The 18,183-nt window shown below is 34.3% G+C and overlaps 3 protein-coding genes and 1 long non-coding RNA gene across 4 annotated transcripts; 2 read left to right on the top strand and 2 right to left on the bottom strand.

Moving 5' to 3' along the window:
* The first annotated feature begins 784 nt into the window (after positions 1-784).
* On the top strand, positions 785-5,838 carry LOC105339001 (protein FRG1 homolog). Its single transcript, XM_011444372.4, has 8 exons — positions 785-940; positions 1,118-1,209; positions 3,101-3,226; positions 3,624-3,793; positions 4,097-4,201; positions 4,552-4,643; positions 4,744-4,854; positions 5,428-5,838. Exons 1-8 carry the CDS (start codon positions 876-878, stop codon positions 5,462-5,464), a joined length of 798 nt encoding a protein of 265 aa, XP_011442674.2. The 5' UTR covers positions 785-875; the 3' UTR covers positions 5,465-5,838.
* A 1,456-nt stretch (positions 5,839-7,294) lies between these two features.
* On the bottom strand, positions 7,295-10,737 carry LOC105339002 (fucose-1-phosphate guanylyltransferase). Its single transcript, XM_011444373.4, has 4 exons — positions 10,587-10,737; positions 10,143-10,232; positions 9,602-9,775; positions 7,295-9,484 (listed from the first exon to the last, which is right to left on the bottom strand). The coding sequence occupies exons 1-4, from the start codon at positions 10,609-10,611 to the stop codon at positions 7,896-7,898; spliced, it is 1,878 nt and encodes a 625-aa protein (XP_011442675.3). The 5' UTR covers positions 10,612-10,737; the 3' UTR covers positions 7,295-7,895.
* A 1,351-nt stretch (positions 10,738-12,088) lies between these two features.
* On the top strand, positions 12,089-17,904 carry LOC105339004 (transmembrane protein 272). Its single transcript, XM_020071716.3, has 5 exons — positions 12,089-12,247; positions 12,811-12,921; positions 14,320-14,379; positions 16,344-16,565; positions 17,652-17,904. The coding sequence occupies exons 1-5, from the start codon at positions 12,163-12,165 to the stop codon at positions 17,846-17,848; spliced, it is 675 nt and encodes a 224-aa protein (XP_019927275.3). The 5' UTR covers positions 12,089-12,162; the 3' UTR covers positions 17,849-17,904.
* Positions 14,947-16,111, bottom strand: LOC136273046 (uncharacterized). Its single transcript, XR_010711185.1, has 3 exons — positions 15,764-16,111; positions 15,463-15,582; positions 14,947-15,045 (listed from the first exon to the last, which is right to left on the bottom strand). It is a non-coding gene; the product is annotated as an uncharacterized lncRNA (long non-coding RNA).
* Positions 17,905-18,183: the final 279 nt, after the last annotated feature.

Raw genomic sequence — 18,183 nt, forward strand, 5'->3', positions numbered from 1 at the left:
AGTCCTTTGGCGCTCTGAAGTAACGCACATATTTTTGGATGTCCAAGCAGAGCATACAAATTGAATACCGCGCGTTAGTTTCATTATAAAATGAAGATGTATCGTTAAATATTTACATTCCCCATATTTTTGGTATGTACACTGATGTAAAGTGAGTTGAAAGCTACTGCAGTTATAACATAAAGTACTGAATAAATAAGGATAATACAGGCTATTACGCTCTAAACCACATTTGCAGGCTAGGAAAGAAGTTAAAAAAATGTAAATATTATCATGTTTTTTTAAAAGATCTAACTGCAACGTTATGTGCAAACAATTTTTCACAACGTACATTAGTTTAGCTTTTTATATTTTGTGAATTTTGTGTTTTAAAAGATGATATTGATATATCTAATTAGGTACTAGAACACATGTTATATTTTTTGCTTTTATATATTCAAACCTGTAGCCATTGGCTATTTATAGCGTATCACATGCATGTATTCAAGTTATGCACGATTTTCACTCATTCGAAGGCTTTTCTTTGCTGCATTTACGCAATCCCCACCCACCCACTTATGAAGTGACATTTAAAAATCGAAGGACTGTGCACAATAAAATGTAAATTGCTTTATTTCAGAAAGAAGTTTGAAGAATATTTATATGTATTTGTACGTGTAAATAAATGCAGCAAATAAGCAGCGCTTCCTTCACTAATCATGTGTTTTTTTATTATTGTAAATAATTTATGTTCGGTTGAGTGGAACGAATAAGAATTTCTAATGCATGGTAAATAATCCGGAAAATATTAACACCACCAGTTCACCTTTTACTATAATCCAAAATGGCTGCGCCCATAAATTGTTGAAAAACAAAAATTCAAAGTGTTGAAAGAAATGGCTGATGCCTATTCATTTGTTAAAGGCGGGAAGTTAAGATTAAAAGGTCATAAAGATAAAAAGTGAGTATAGTATAAAAAATGTTGAATTATTTTAAAACAATTTAAAATCAATGTATTTGAAACGTATTCGTACTTCAGACGTACGAATACTGTTCAACCAGAGACATAAATAACGTTACTCATGTCATTGGTTGAACATAAATTTTGATACAAACAGTTTTATTGGATATTTTCCAGACATAAAAAACACAAGAAAAAGAGAAAGCATGACGAAATAGACAATTCTTCACAAGGCAGTTCACACACAGATCCTGACATAGCTGCTCATGGTAAGAAAGTAGGATCACACGGGAGCTCCGTTGTCAGAGAGTATGGATCTCTGGTGTCTATATCTGAATACAAATATAAAATATAATAAGAATTGGTAGTCTTATGTCATTGGTTTAATGGTTTTGTGACTGTTAGTAAGAAATTGATCTTAGAACTCGGAAGCTCAGTGGTTTAAGAACCACCGGCACTCAAACTCAAGGAGCATATTTTCTTTATTATATTCATTGACTGTTAGACTGTTACATACAATTCCAGGTATCCGTGTACTAATGTATTTATGTTTCTGTTTGAGGTAAATAAAGAAATTCTAATTGTTACCTACATGATTAATTAAGTCTTTGTAATTCTTTGTTTATTATTAGGGCTTTTCGACTTTCGGTCGAAAAGACCTATTGTTTTTGTCTTTTTTTATTATTATTATTTTCGACAGATTTCTGTCAGCGATTTTTTGAAAACTGGAAGGAATACTAATACAAGTATACATTGGTCTTAAAGCAAATATATCAATTTATGAAATGTAAGGTTTTCGATTTCCGGTTCTGGTACTTCCGGTTTTTACAAGGAAATTTGCAAAAATTGTTTGAAACTCAATTCTTTGTTTATTTTTTAATGTAGAGCATTCAAATTTTAGAATTATCTTTATCATAAATAGTTGTACAAAATTGTAAGCGTAGGCAACTTTCTATCTCTTACTGTTTTTGAGATATTAAGTCGTAATCTCTAAAAAAGGGGGGATGAAAAAACAAAAACATTCAAATGACCTTTAAAAAATTATTTGACGCCTGAATATTATTAGAATAGAAGTAATTAATATATATTCCAAGTTTCATTGAAAAGTATTGAGTACTTCCGGTTTTATGAGCCGATGAAAATTGTCTATGGGAGTTTCTATGTTAAATTGAATTCACGCGTGTAACGTTTTCTCAAACAGTTATGAAGCAAATATTTTTATTTTTGATATTTGCAATAAGGGACCTAATGCGCAGACCGGAAAAGGTCCTGGAAAAGAACTTTTGAAAAATAAGGGATCTGTAGGGGTCAGTATTAAAAACAGCCCTTTAGCTGTATCTTTTTTATTATTCATCCAATTTTCAAAATATTTTCGGTTAATAATTCAGAATAAAGAGTGCAATCTTAAAATTATGGTCCGAGGGGCCACTTTTTGACTCCTTACAGGGGTTTGGAGGGCCCAAAGATCATCACTTGTTGAAATTTCAAAATGTTTTAAGTAAGAGTTATCTCGCTTTGATGTAAGAATGTAGATCATAAGTACTATAGGCATACCAAGTTTTGTGTCCCAGGAATTAATACTTTCTTCAATATGATTTTTTGAAAATATTCCTCTGGAAATTAGAAGTGTAGCTACCTGTAAAGTTCTGGAGTTATCTTTCTTTTCACATTGCACTACTCATAAGTTCATATCTAAGCAAATGGAGATACCAAGGCGTTTAGAACACTTGGAAATAAATTAGAGAATAATTTTATGTTGAACATTTAATTAAAAAGGGATAATGGGGCTGTCGAAAAGCCCTAACTTTTTGTTGAAGACAAAAAAAGTTCTAGTTTTATATTGTCATTTGTTTAAACCATCAAGTTCTATAGTTGTTTCCAACAACATTTAGTGTACTGAGCCCCTTCTTTTGTTACAATATGGCATATACGGTGATATACCTAATTCAATTATAAAAATTGATGAATTAAACTATCAACTGGTGAAGGAATAGTTCAAATGTTATATCCAATAAAAATCTTGATAAGAACTTTCCAATTAACTGTTACTATATAGCTTAATTAACATTGGTATTCAATTACGTATGATTTAGTTTGTGTTAGAAAATTTTAAGGCTTTTATTGGTGGATATACATACCCTGAATTTTCTTTTTCAATAGGTGGCTGGTGGAAGGCAAAAAAGTTTGAAGATATTACAGGAAATGTTGCAATAGAAATAGGCGATAGTCGCTATGTTTCTGCTGTAGATAATGGCACATTTAGGCTTGGAGAACCAAGGGATCAAGGTGAATATAAAAAACATTTATAGCTTAAGCTGTGAAAAAGTCAAATATGTTTCACAAATTTATGAACTTGTATCCAACTACCTGGAATAAAATCTTAAAAAGCTTCTTACTTTAAATTCTTTATATATTTTTTAATTTTAACTTGAAAAATTGTATTACATGTAATAAATTTTATTTTGATATAATTAAACAGTTGCAAAAAAGAAAAACCTTTAAAGCAGTTTTCCTTCAATGAAGTATGAAGTCCTATTTTTGAAAAATTGTTCATCAAATTAGTTGATTCCTCTGAATCATTTGCTAGATCAGAGAGATAAAATTTAAATTTAGTTTTAAAGTTCTGGCTTTTTCAAGGCATTTAAACGAAGCATTGTTGAACAAGTCCTTAGTATTTGTACAGGTGATGGACCAGAAGCAGAGGAAATATTGACAGCTGTGCAAGTGTCGGACACAAAAATTGCGTTGAAGTCCGGATATGGGAAATACTTGACAGTGGATCCCGACGGAGATGTGACAGGAAAGGCAGAGGCCATCGGAATGAGAGAACAATGGGAGCCTGTGTTTCAAGATGTAGGTTTTTTTCAAAACTCTATATTACATTGAAATTGAGGTTTGACCAGCAGAGCAGGTGCTCGCAAGACTTGAAGTGCTTGCCAAACTTTGTGTTACAGGTATTTGGAATATAGGTGAGCGCTCGCATACACATGCTTTGCTGAACATGCCTCAGAACAGTACCATTACTAACATAGCAAATTTTTTCATGTGATAAATATGTTTTGCATGGAAGACATATGTGTTACTGTTTGTTACAGGAAAGTGACTTCAAATTTTTATTCTAATATGTATAAAAGTTGTTTGTTTTCAACATAACAGGGCAAAATGGCTCTGAATGGCAGCAATGGGAAGTTTTTATCTGCAAACAGAGATGATGAAATAGTTTGTCTCAGTTCCAAAGCTGGAGAGCAAGAAATAATACAGGTATGTTTTCACAATAAATGAACTCACTTGACTAGCATCTTGCAAGCAATAGATCAGGATTATTTTTTGCACATGCACTATTTTTATTTAATTGTCATTTAGATTGATTTTGTTTAGTTGATAACATTCCTTCAAGCATATAAAGGTACATATATTCAGAGATTATTTCACCATTTTCACCCCACATAGAATTCATTGTTTTTGCTTGGTCATTAAATATAGCAATTTCAAATGCGGGTGCCAATACATTTGTATGCATTATTTTTTTCATAGACTGTCATTTGTATTTGTTTACTGAAACCTTAGTCTTTAATGTACAGCTAATCAAATCAAAATTCCTTTCCATTCAGATTCGATTAAATACTTCTTTGGAAGTTGATCCTCTAGAAAATATTCCGAAGGAAGAGCGAGGAAAAGTGAAGGAAACTGAAATCAATTATGTGTAAGAAAACCAGAAAGCATTGTATTACCTATTCATCTAGCACATTTTTAAATATCAATCTGTGTAAATGGGGATACAATTTGGTACATTTTATTTGCAGGAAAAAATTCCAAAGCTTTCAAGACAGGAAACTAAAAGTAAGCAAAGAGGATGTATCTTCTCTTAAAAAGGCAAAGAAGGAAGGAATATTTCATGAAACTTTATTAGACAGGCAAGTAATGATATTGACATGTATTCTCTGTTTTGATCAATCAATTCTGTTTTGAATATTTTGATCAAATATACATCTTGTTACCCTCATTTGCAAACTTCTTTTTAATCACAGTTTGGTATTTTACCCCATGCAACAAAGTAGCGAGGGGTATGTTTTTGACCAGTCCGTCAGTCATTCAGTCCGCGAGTCCTGTTGAGCCCTTTTGAACTTCGAATTAGGCCCTATGTTAAATATAGTAATGAAAAGTTTGTAAGTGCAACTCCTCTTAAACCACTGCATATAACTTAGTGAGACATTGTAGGCAACAATGTGCATATTACCAGGAAATTCCAATTCCACTATTTTTCTATGAATTTTGGCCCTTTGAACTTCAAATTTTGGCCATACAAGAAGTTTTTTAGGAATGATTTTTTGGGAGTTACACTCTTTATCAAATTATTTTGTGTATTTAATGCATACATTGCCATTCATTATGTATATCATTGTTAATTAATGGGGGAGCGAGAGGTAAGTGAGCTGGTTCCTTTTTCCTTTCATCTTTGTAAAGCTTTTGATTCATTTTATTTTCAGAAGAGAGAAAATGAAGGCGGATAGATACTGCAAATAACTTTAGTTCTGCAAAATCCAGGGCTTTTATTGACATGATTAATGGTGACAGAATCCATTGCTTCTACTGAAAAGCTGTTGTACAGTAAATAAAAAGAAAGGACTAAATACCACTAACAATCATGAATATCAGTCAAAATGCTTAAGGTGTTTATCAGGATCAGTATTGCTTTTTCATACATAAAGAATATTGACTTGTGCATTTACTGGTATATTAGAATTGATATCAAGACTTAAGGAATAGATTGAAAAAATTTTAAGTGACAAAAAAAAAATACATGTATTTATTTTTGTTTAGGACGTTTTTCTAGACATTTATTGTTTTGGAGAGTACCGGTACTCTCCATGATTTTTATAATAAAAGTATTGAAGCTCATTATAGTCATGGTTATGATTTGCAATACCACTTTCAGAGGAGAAGATTACTCAAATTGACTCCCCAACCCCACTAATATGATATTCAAGGTAGGGTGCAAATTTCTACATTGGAATGTAAGCATTTTCTTCTCAAGAAGTAAAATGCTACAGTATGTGAATGGTATCACTATACAGTTATTCAGATAATTCCATCTTCGCTAGCCAAGGGTTTTCGGTCCACTTTGCTCCCCATAAACCCTTGGCGGATTTCATTACGAAAACTCGGTGTCAAGCTCCTTTTAATGATTGGCTGCAGCTGCGAGTAGCTGATCCAATCGCAGTGCTTGTAAATATATATAATATAAACTTTAAAAGAAAACACGTGTGATCTTTGGTAAAACATACGGTGCTTTTAACAAGTTGAGACACAAGTTCTCGAGTACGATGCCTCCCCAACGATGCTCTTACCGGATCGCTTTAAAAACCTATATATTTTACTGGGATTGAACATAGTTCTACAAACTTGTAAGGGCTCGCGTGATAGCATGGGAAGAAAACATGGCGAATGTAGAAGTTGCCTATCCCGTTAGTATATAAGTTCCTGCTTATGATTATTGCTTTTAAGGGTTCAATGAGCTCTGTTTTATTCAATTTCTTTGGTCCGCAATATGGCATGAAAGCTTTCCTATAATGCGGTGACTTTTTCACTTCCGGTACAGGTCCTTACAAAACACTATGAATAAAACATTCCGTGCTTTCCCTAGGTTATAACTTAATTCGTATTTTATTTCATCGTTAATTATGCTCCGATATTCGCTAGTCAACGTGTTTTCAAGCTGTATTAATGCCGTAGTGTGTATATAACCTGTTGTTTAATTCGATTAAAATGTAAATATGCAAGGGGCGCAACTCAAGTTGCTCGCTAGATAGCGCCACCACATCACCGAGTTTTCGTAATGAAATCCGCCAAGGGTTTATGGGGAGCAAAGTGGACCGAAAACCCTTGGCTAGCGAAGATGGATAATTCATTCAGAATGTGACACCTGAACTTATTCTGTATGAAGCTAAAGAAGAGGTGCACATTTCAACTAACGTGTACTGTATACAAGGTTATTTTCGCTCCGTGGTATTTTCACCTTTCTTCACTTGCAAACAGTTTCGCCCAGTCTTGAATTTGACCAGACGTAGTTGTGTTTAAAGAGAGATAATTGGAGACATTGGAATTCACCCAATCTTAAATTCACCCGCTGGCAAAAACGGCCAAAATAAAACGGGGGCGAATATTACCCTGTATACAGTTCCGGTATATGTGATAAAATTGTCAAAACTTTATTGACTTTCAGAGAAATCATCTAGGAACAAAAGTGGTACAGACAGTCAATTCAAACCATCCACAAGTTTTGTGTCACAATTAACTACCCGAAGTTTAGCAATATTGATTCACAATTTAAAACTAAGATCAGAACAGAGATAATGCCTGTATATATTGATTTATTCACAAACATAGGAATTCCCTGGATCATTTCTAGTTCTGCATGAAATACAATTGGTATGCAGATTATATTACAAAAATGTGATATTTATTCAACCTTATTGCTTGCAATGGAAATACATGTACATGTATATAAACATATTAGATATGTATATAAACAGTAAAATGGGGGGATAAATAACAAACATATATTTCATATTGAATTAGATCTATAGACAATGCTATGTCTGTATGAAGTCGCCAACAAAATATGTGTAACTTTTTTCAGATCTACAGAGTAAAACCAAAAAAGATTCTATTGAGCAAGTTACTTAAAAATAAATCACAATACGTATCACATGTATATGCCATAAAGGCAGGCTTTGCTTTCCCACTACTTCTTTCATCAAACCAAAAAATCTAATTTCTGTCTAAAAATTTTAAAGTAGTATTAGATTCTAATTACATGTAAGTACATGTACCATATCCAAAAAAAATAAGATTTCTGCTGATCAAATAAATATGTTATATGGTTACTGAGTTATAATCACAAAGTATTCTTTATATAATTCTCCTACATCTTGTAATCAAGTATGCTTATTATTTAAGACTTTAAAATCTTTGAAAACAGACCCTCCCTATACTTCAGCATTGCTCTAACATCTTTCATGTCCAGAATTTCCTCCATTGAGACCACATGATAGCCACTGAGGTCTACCATGTCCGGATTGTTACTCTGTGCTGCTTTCGCTGCTGTTAATGCTAGCACCAAAGACCTGGTCATACTACTCTCTAGAGGAAACAGGCACATCTGCCATAGACTGGTGAGGGCCTGCCCCTCCCCCTCTCCTTCTCTCTGAACTCCGCCAGTGTCCTCATCCAATTGAAACTGGGTCAGCTTGCAGTTCTCAATAAATCGCTGGATATCGTAACCTAGATATGAGGCTTCAATCACATTTGAGATTGGGACTTGTTTTTTCAGATCATCATCGATGTGGAACACAACTGTGGCATACTTGGTTTGGTCCTGGTGTCTGACGGCTACTGTGTGCAGGAATATGTTGTGTGGGGTTTGTGTGGGTGTGGGTAAATTGTCTGAAAGTTCCTCCTCAAACAAAGCACAGTTACTAATTATAGAATTCTGACCCACTTGAAGTGGCAGCTCAAAGTGGCAGTACTCTAAAACTGTGTTTGAGGATACAAAGCACTCAGTGGGTATGCAAGAGTGCATGATGCACCCTAAACCAGTGTCTGAGAACTTCCGTTTTTTAGCACTTGGTTTGATCTCTGTAAAAGTGTTAAAACAGTCTTTAACCAAACCAAGTTCATCCTGGAGTTTAGTGTCAAAACAGAAGTGATAAATATACTCTTTGGTTGTGCCAATGTGAATAAATTTTGATGCATTCATCAGCAAAAGGTTAATATCAGTTCCTTTCAGAAGCTCAAATATCTGTAATCTAGTTGGCACAAGGTTTGGAGTTAAATGTGTTACATTGCTAGTGTTGTGGACATATTCACTAGTGGCCAAGGGACCAAGTGCTTGTAGAAAGTCTCCATAGGCATCAATTTCACAAGTCAAAGGGCTGTTTTCTTTGAAGAAGTGCAAAAGTTTCTTAGCTATGTCCATTCCAAAGAAAAAGGAACTGTCTGTATATGAAGTATCTCCCTTGAAAGCAACTTCTTCAGAGAACTTGAGATTACTGAGCACAGCCCCTTTCTCATACATCTGAGTAATCCTTGGTTTCTGCAGGACTCTCAGACATCTCATTCCTCTTATATGTTTCTTCGGATCCACATTTTTCTCATTTTCCACCACATACACACCATGCTTTGTTCCAATCTGTACAGGTGAGGGGTGTGCCAGAGCAGTGAATCCATTATAACAGAACGACCAATATTTTGAATCCTCCACCGGTCCTAAATCATACACCAGAATATCATCGGCACAGGCTACAAACACCCCTGGAGGCATATTAGGGAGAAATGGCATGTACATAGCTAGTTTGAGGTCCAGCATTTGGTAAATGGGATCACCATGAGGGATAGGAGAGAAGATCTTCCCCAGGCAGCTAGCACTCGGCATACGTTTGCTCTGACCTCCAGCATGGATCAACAGAATTTTCTTCTTGTACATCTCCTGACCCAAGCAGAGCTCCAGAAAAGACAAAACCACCAGTGTAGATCCACCATTACCTAGAATTTGATATTGTATTCATCAAGCACTAGTTTAACATTTAATTTTCTATAAAGTTATCATTGACTTAACCATATATATTTTTTTCTGCAAGTAAAGCCAATATCACATCACACCTATCTTTGGTCCAGGGGGATCCGCCACAACATAGATAGGAAGATTCAAAGGAAGCTCATTTCTCTTCCTTTTACTCTCAATCTGTAGTTCAAAGACACGCTTCTGTGCATTATCTGCAGTTGTTATAACAACAACATCCCAAAACTTGCAATTGTTTGAATTTTTGTCTTTTCCTACAAAAAAAAAAGGAATCATCAAATGTATACACATTAACAGTAAACTTTTAATAGCAAATCTTATAGAAGATTCTCTTAATGACCCATATGTCTTAACCAACTTTTTCACTTATTTATTTTCATTCAATTAAAAGCTCTGAGGAGCAAAAGATCTTAATTACCTACATGTTCAAAAAAGGTTGTAATGTACATTATGCGTTTCCCCCCTGCAGATTATTTTTTAGCAAAATAAATATTGGCACAAAGTAGATCCGCTTCACTGCTACCACATTGCAGGTATATGTGACAAACACTTACTATGACCTGAGCATAGCCTGGTCACAGTACGATTATTCTTTCTATAGTAAAAACATATTATAAATACCTCGAATCTTTTCATAATCACATAATACTTTCTTCATATAGTTTGCAATTCCTGTGGCTTTGGGCAGGGGCACTTCTTGACTGTTTATACCTTCAAAATAAATGACAGAGAAACTGACTTTATTTCTGTGTCAGACACAGGCACTCGTTTAATATAGTACGCTAATCTACTATAATTTTCATAGACAAAACTAGCGCATGTATGGTGTAGTATAATGTCATGTCAGACCACAGGGGCTCGTCACGAAGTTTTTTCAACCTTCTATATCTACCACCTCTATACAATAAAATACACCAATATTTCGAATCCTCCACTGTATTTTATTGTATAGAGGTGGTAGATATGGAAGGTTGAAAAAACTTCGTGACGAGCCCCTGTTGTCAGACGGTGGCAGACTTGAATCGAACTGTATATCAATTGCAAAAGATCTTCAGTATAGCCTACATTTGTTTTCTTCCTTCTCCTCCATGATTTAGGCGACGTGTACCATTACTTGCCTGACCGGATTAGAAACACAGGCACACCGACACCTGTCAACGTTCCCAATCACAGAGGCATCTCATGCACTTCCGGATTGTAAATTTAGACAGCTCGAACCAAGAAATATTCGATAGACTTCATATGGAGAAAAACTAAATGCAATGTAATCATGGTAATAATGTCCATGAAGCCCTCTGCCAAAATTGTGAAAATCAGGCCCTGGGATGGGGCTAATATCTCTCTCTCTCTCTCTCTCTCTCTCTCTCTCTCTCTCTCTCTCTCTCTCTCTCTCTCTCTCTCTCTCTCTCTCTCTCCTCTCTCTCTCTCTCTCTCTCTCTCTCTCTCTCTCTCTCTCTCTCTCTCTCTCTCTCTCTCTCTCTCTCTCTCTCTTTGATTTGATGTTTAACTGGTTAACTCTGTACCTTGAAAATAACGGTGTTGACCCTCCATTTCTACGTACAACGAAACTGAAAAAATTAAAGGGAATATTCATATGCAAAAATCAAATCATATATTTTATATATTACATGTATTTTTAACAAGGCAAATATCAATAGCGGAAGTTCCTTCCGCTGATGTTAAGTTAATATCTCTGAAATTCTTTGTTTATTCATTTATTTTTATTTTTTGTTGTTTTTTTTCTTATTTCGTTATTGCCTGATATTCTGTTTCATTTAATCGGTTTTCAAATATGCATTTGTATATATATGGTTCAAATTGATTTTGTTTTTTAATTTACGTTTAATATTATATTGTATTTTTACCTGAGCTGTTTTTTTTTTATCTGTATATAAAGAGGATATAAAGATTGAAAGAATAGATCGAAAGACTTGTTATATAATATTCTCTGATGAGGAAACGTGATCTATGAAAAACTGAGAACACGTTCAAAAACGGAGAAGTTTAAGTTCAATTAAGTTCAGTACAAAAAAATTAAAGCAGCATTCAATTAAACAAACCAACCGTTCATCTTGTTTTTGTTACACCAAGAGCTAGGCGACTTAAATTACGCACACACAAAAGTCATACCTAATTGCATTTTAAATCTCTGTAGAAGTTCTGTGCAGTTAATAATGAGATTTCTTATAGCCAATGTGGATCATTGGGAGATTCCTCTCATTTGTTTTGTTTATGTTTTTCGTATCAGCAACAAACATACCCTTAATGAATTGTTGGTACAAACCTTTTTAATTTTATTCTATTTCAAATCACACAAAGAGAAACTTGAATAATATTACTTATATACTTATACAATATGCATGTATATTCTTCTTTCCTATAATAACAATTGAAACATAAAATGATTTGACCTGAACAGTTGGATTGTACGATATTTGTCAGTACATTGATTCATTCAGATGTGAGTGAATATAAAGCACTTTCATATGTAGGTAATTTTAATACAAACAATGCACAGAAACATTTAAATACGAGTATGTTGGATTAATCACGTTTAAATATCCAATAATTAAAGACCAACGTAGTCAAGAAACTCTAAAACAGGCACTCAATTATTCTGTGACGGTATTTCATCATTGAAATGATCCATCCGGAATACTCTATCAACCCAGGGACCCCGGAAGACCCACCCCATGTACAAACTGCTAATGATGTGGCCAAAAACGGTAAGCATATTTCTTTTGGACTATCACAAGTTAACTGTCCCTTTCCTTTTCACTAACACAATGATTAAAACCAAATTACACACTTTTGACGGTCATTCATTTTTCATAATGACCCCCCCCCCCCTTCACTCACGTATCCCCGATTTCATTAAGATAAATACTCATGAGCATGAAAAAATTACGAACACAATATGTTTGATTAATACAATAGGTGGTTAAATATACTATAGTACTAGGGACATGCGTGGTTCTAGAGGAGTCGAGGGGCGTCTAGAAATATTCTCAATTTTTAAATTCAAGTATCAAATTTACCGAAGATCGATGCGCTTCAGACTCCTTCCGGCAAAAATAAATATGAGATATCCCCTCAGACCCCCTCCCCCACCCCGAAAAAAATCCGATTCCACGCATGAGGGTTATACCAAAATTACGTATAGACAGGAACATAACACTTAAAATCCGATCACTGCAGTTCCATAATACAGCTACTGTTTATGATTTGTTGAAGTTTTGTCGAACATTTACAATCTTATCTTTATACAAATATGTTAGTTATATTTCAGATCCTCCGCCAAGCTACGAATCCCTGTTTGGTAAGATTAAGAGGGCAAAAGCGGAATCATCGGGGAGAGTGGACTTCGCCAAGAGAAGCTGCTCTATCTGTACAGAATCAGGTATCAGTCGACAAAGGTCTAAAGACATCAATACGATTATTGGAGGACAGCACTATACATTGTTGTATCAGTATATGAAGATCTATAAAGACAACATAACGATTATCGGAATACAGCACTGTAATATCTAAAGACAACAAACCAACTATCGTAAGACAGTACATTACATTGTTGTATATCGGTATATATTTACACTTTCCAGTGTCTTTGTATGTGATAACATTGCGAATCAAATCAATTGACAGTACTGTACATCAAAAAAACTACCAGGACGAACCGCGATGCTCAGTAGCACAATCATTATACAATGATTGTCGTACCATCGATGAAAGTCTAAAGAAACCTAAACGATTATCGGAAGGCAGCTCGTAAAAGAACAAAACTATGCTTGATATAGTATATCAATTAATGAAATGAAAGTCTTGGTATCAGTAAGCAACAATAAGATTATCGGAAGTCAATAAGTGTATATAAAAAGACAAGGCGATGCCTAATAGTACAGATAAGAAAAAACGATGATCGAAGCGATACAGATATTAAAATGATAAGCTTTAATCGTAGGATGCAGAGAAGAAAAAAGAGATACTACAGCTATAGAACTTAAAAGATTAGTAATCGAAGAATCCTAATCATACGTAACATACGTCAAGCATCATGAAGCATGGCGATAATCGTAAGACAGTGACACTTTAAAGGAGGTCAAGCAATAATCTTAGGATAGCAAAATTATAGTATGAGTAAAGAGTTATATAGTCAAAGGACATATAGCAGAGTTCAAAAGTTCACATGGTTAGTCGCAGAAAACAAGTAGGCCTAGAGCAGTTCTGAAAAAAGCAAGACTGAAAAATTAAGGAATTTAATTTCAGGGATAACCGTGCAAAAACAAAGTGATAATCGAAAATTACTCACAGTAGTACTGATGATTAATAAATTAGAAATAAATCACTTGTACATTAATATTAGGCACCCGACCTGTAGGTCACCTTTGATTATATCAACGACTACTGAAATAACACTACGCAGAGCTGAAATCTCGTATTTACACTGCTTGAAAGGTATTGAACTATATTCATCAAAATCGTGCAAAGCGTTATCGCGCTGTGCTACAATACACGTTATATATCGAACAGCCCTCGTAAGTGCATTGTGCCTATTTTACCACTGGCGTCCCGTTTTACTTTACATATACATGTACCTGCAAAAAAGCGATCTGGCTAATGCTAGGTTTCCAATTACGCTATATATGAAGCCCAACATCCTGTTCTGTAGCAAACGATTTGTATTCAATCCCAAGAAATCTGGACGTACATGTACATGCATGTTCTTCATAATTGATGTATTGTACTACTTTTAACACTTTTATAAAATGTCAATGTTAATGTTTTTATCTTTGTTCAGTGGTGTTTGCAGTAATTCTTTGCATCATTCTGATTATTCCGGTCAGCATGATTGTGATGGGTAAGATATTGCCATTATAAAACATTTGATAATATATTAAAATATGCTATTTATGTTATATACATGTATAATGGTGTTATGGAACATTCATATATTTGTTAAAAAAAGAAAGCGGTCTCCTTTACACAGAAATAGCTACATTATGCATGCTCACATAAATAATGTTTTATCGATCTTATTTTATATATACATATTTACCTGTATAACATGAAAAACATATACCTTATTTCACAAAATTTCGAATAAATATGATCTTTTTGCATAGCATCAATAATATTTGCGGTTTAAAAGGTTTCTAATAGCAAGATACATGTACCTTAAGGTGGATCTCTACACTAAATAAGTGTAGGAGATTTTTGTTGCATGCATTTGTTACCAATACTAGGCACAGTATTCAACAATAATAGACCTCAAAATACAGTACACTATTTTCTAGAGAATTTTTAAAATATCAATCTGGTTCCAGATAACCCCTTATTTATCAAAATTTTAAACATTTCTGTTTTAAAATTCTTATGAAAGTGAAATGTTATTAAGTTTAGAAATGAAAAATAAAAAAATCATGAATAAAGTTTGTATGATTTTTATTGGAATCCACATAAATATGAAACTAAAATATAAAAAAATTCTTTTAAGGCAAACTGCTGGACAAAATCCCACAAAAGCCTGAAAATATAAACAATATTCGTCGGTCAATGGGATGAAGAAAAGAAATTGAATGAAATTGAAAAATTAAAGGAAATACTTAATTATTGCAAAAATCTTGGTATGAAAGATCCTGTTTAAGAGTTGTCTTTCTTTATTTTACATGGTCTCAAATATCTTGGGATCAATTTTTTAATTAAGAAAAATCACGAAGAAAAATTAAAAAAAGGAACAAGTCTATGCTAAATATGTAGATATAAGATTAGTAGTGCTTCTGATAATGTTTGAAGCTGAAAAATTATACTTTTGATGAATGCATTATATATATTTAACTCTTTAAAACAAAATATAAGTAGTTAATTATATTATAAATTGCCTTTTACTTTTTTATATACAATAGCAATTATAAACAACAACCATACGCATATTAATACATACATTAGATGTCCATAGTGATACACATGCATGTGTGGAAATGAAAAACATGCTCCTTTTCAGACTTCTGTCTTTCCCTCATTTGGCTTGCAAATCCGGGCTTCCACTGCTATTGCTACCTAGCTGTATTTATGTTTATCAAAATACATTAGTTTAATGTCAAAGTTTCAATGAAAGTCTTTTACTGCAAATGTTTTTTTTTAATTTGGAAAGTTAGAATCAATTCAAGAGATCGTACTACGGTACTTTCGTTTTATATTCATCATACATATATAGTTTAAATGAAAATTTGACATCTGCTTACCTATATCGATAATCCGTCGCATATGTATGATCGTCTGTTGCAGATGACATGACAAAAATGTATTGCCAATATAGCAGCAGAGCAGGGAAACTGTATATTATTTAGATTCCACGTTTTCCGTACAAAACAGCTGATAATCAATGTTAGTTAAAAGCTTTAAACAGGAAGAAAATTGACATATTTTCTAAGCGTTTTGGTGATTTCCTATCTTATCTCCTTAGTTAGAAGAGTTCAATTAAACGGTGTATAGCTATTTTGTACCACGACATAATGTTATCAATCCGGAACACAATGGCGTTTCGAACGGAAGTCAGACATGTTGTGACGATGTAGCCTTCCACCTTAAATAATTTCTGCGTATTGTATTATGATGTGAAAGTGATTGCAGAAAAGCGAAAATTATATCAGCGCGAAAATAACCAAAAAGATGGTATAAGATTTATGTTAAACGACCGATCAAGGTCCCTCAAAGGGCATATTCATAAAAATCAATACTTGTATCATTATGTTGTTTGCATTAGTTAAAGGAAATACGTTTGATTGCTTTTCATTTTGTTTTGTTTTTTCGCTACATATACAGGCTCGGTGTTCCTGTATGACTGTCGCGCCAACGAGATGGTTCCCGTGTATCTGGTGGTGCATGGCGTCTTCCTCATCATCGCTATCATCTTTGGACTGTTGCAAACACGCTCAGACAAAGACAAGAAAAAAGACAGCAAAAAGGAGAAAACACCCAACGAAAAATGTATCGAACTGATATCAACCCTCATCCACGTCTTTTTGATTGCATGGTTTTTCTATGGTAAGTATCGGGACAGTAGTGTCCCTCCCCCTTCTCTCTGTGTTGAGGGAAAAGTTAATTAAGATCGGTGTGCAATCTTCGCTAGCCAAGGAAGACGATTCACTCTGCTCCTCTATTCGATATAGAGAAGAACACCGTGGATCGTCACCCTTGTTAGCGAAAACGTCAGAGAGCATTCAAAAAGCAGAGAGAGAGAGAGAGAGAGAGAGAGAGAGAGAGAGAGACGATAACAACTTGATTTATTATACTTTCATGTTAAATACTGAAATCTGATTGGTTTAGACGCAGTTGGTAATCCGTTCTATTACCCTCAGCGTTAGCAACACACTTGGCAACGGGTAACACAACAAATTGTTACATGCGCGTAAATTATGCGCGTACGGTTCGCCTTAGAATTCACTTCATTTCTATATAAAACAGTAAAATGTTCTTTAAAATTAAGACATTCAGTATAATAAAATAAATAGTGCCTGTTATGGAAGGGTAACTGTTGAAATTGACAACCCTCGAAAACCACTGTCAACCTCCGCTTCGCATCGGTTGACAATGGTTGTCTCGGGGTGTCAATTTCAACAGTTACCCTTCCATAACAGGCACTATTTATTTTATTCCATTGCGCTTTCGCTATCTCGGCTCTTCAGTGGATTTTAAATTGTAACAGTAGTAACAAACAATAACATATATTTCTTTGCTTTGGCTTATACAAAAGGAACTCTTGTGCACAGTAAATAGTAATAATTAAAAAAAACACGAACTTATCTGATATTTGAGTACTTTTCAAAATATAATCAATAACATAACAAAATGTTTATAATGACTGTCTACGCGTCCTGTAGATTCCTTATTTAATGCGTGTACTCTACTTCTCGATCCATCTGTTTTGTATCAAATTGCGAGCACCGACCTTTTGTAGTACATTAAGTTTTATTAACATGCAGTATGCAACCGTCAACGAGCAATTCAAAGAGAGATGTAAAGATTCTCGAGGGGTGCTTCTCGTGATTTTACGCGGATAGGAATTAAAATTACATGTATTATTCACACTGCCGTAAATGACACGATTGTCTTTTTCATCTCTTTTTGCAGGAAATTCAATCACCATCGGATTAAACTGGGTGTCTACTCCTGCCACGGCTCGAACCTACTGCCATCCCTCTCTGTATTACTACGCCTACTGGGTTATCATGTCGGTGTATATATTTATAGGGATTGTTGTGTTTGTTTCTCTCTGTGTTGTTTTGTATTCATGCATCTCTGGGTCGAAGGCGAAAAATAATTGTTGAATGCAGAGAGAGAGAGAGAGAGAGAGAGAGAGAGAGAGAGAGAGAGAGAGAGAGAGAGAGAGCCAGACTGACAGACAGACAGCTAGACAGACGGACAGACAGACAGCATACCAAACAGAGAGAGAGAGCCAGCCAGACTGACAGACAGACAGACAGACGGATAGACAGACAGCATACCAAACATGATATTATTTGTTGATAATTTTATAGTTGGCGTTTTTTTCAATTTGAAGCAAAGTATTTTCGAATTTTCGCCATAAGTAATTTCGAAAATTTACGCTTCTGTCTCTGACAACCGATTCACTTGACTTCTATTTTTTACAAACTAGTACATA

The sequence above is a fragment of the Magallana gigas genome, chromosome 2 (assembly GCF_963853765.1).
Source record: "Magallana gigas chromosome 2, xbMagGiga1.1, whole genome shotgun sequence".
In the NCBI taxonomy this organism is placed as follows: Eukaryota; Metazoa; Mollusca; class Bivalvia; order Ostreida; family Ostreidae; genus Magallana; species Magallana gigas.

What these genes read in the sequence shown, in the direction of transcription:
- LOC105339001 (XM_011444372.4), top strand. Translation starts at nt 876, where the DNA reads ATGGCTGATGCCTATTCATTTGTTAAAGGCGGGAAGTTAAGATTAAAA. An exon ending in GGGAGCCTGTGTTTCAAGAT is followed by an intron (nt 3,794 to 4,096) that starts GTAGGTTTTTTT and finishes TCAACATAACAG; the next exon opens with GGCAAAATGGCTCTGAATGG. An exon ending in GAGAGCAAGAAATAATACAG is followed by an intron (nt 4,202 to 4,551) that starts GTATGTTTTCAC and finishes CTTTCCATTCAG; the next exon opens with ATTCGATTAAATACTTCTTT.
- LOC105339002 (XM_011444373.4), bottom strand. Translation starts at nt 10,611, where the DNA reads ATGGAGGAGAAGGAAGAAAACAAAT. An exon ending in GGAGAAGGAAGAAAACAAAT is followed by an intron (nt 10,233 to 10,586) that starts GTAGGCTATACT and finishes TTTATTTTGAAG; the next exon opens with GTATAAACAGTCAAGAAGTG. An exon ending in TGATTATGAAAAGATTCGAG is followed by an intron (nt 9,776 to 10,142) that starts GTATTTATAATA and finishes TTTTTTTTGTAG; the next exon opens with GAAAAGACAAAAATTCAAAC.
- LOC105339004 (XM_020071716.3), top strand. Translation starts at nt 12,163, where the DNA reads ATGATCCATCCGGAATACTCTATCAACCCAGGGACCCCGGAAGACCCA. An exon ending in CTCTATCTGTACAGAATCAG is followed by an intron (nt 12,922 to 14,319) that starts GTATCAGTCGAC and finishes ATCTTTGTTCAG; the next exon opens with TGGTGTTTGCAGTAATTCTT. An exon ending in GATTGCATGGTTTTTCTATG is followed by an intron (nt 16,566 to 17,651) that starts GTAAGTATCGGG and finishes CTCTTTTTGCAG; the next exon opens with GAAATTCAATCACCATCGGA.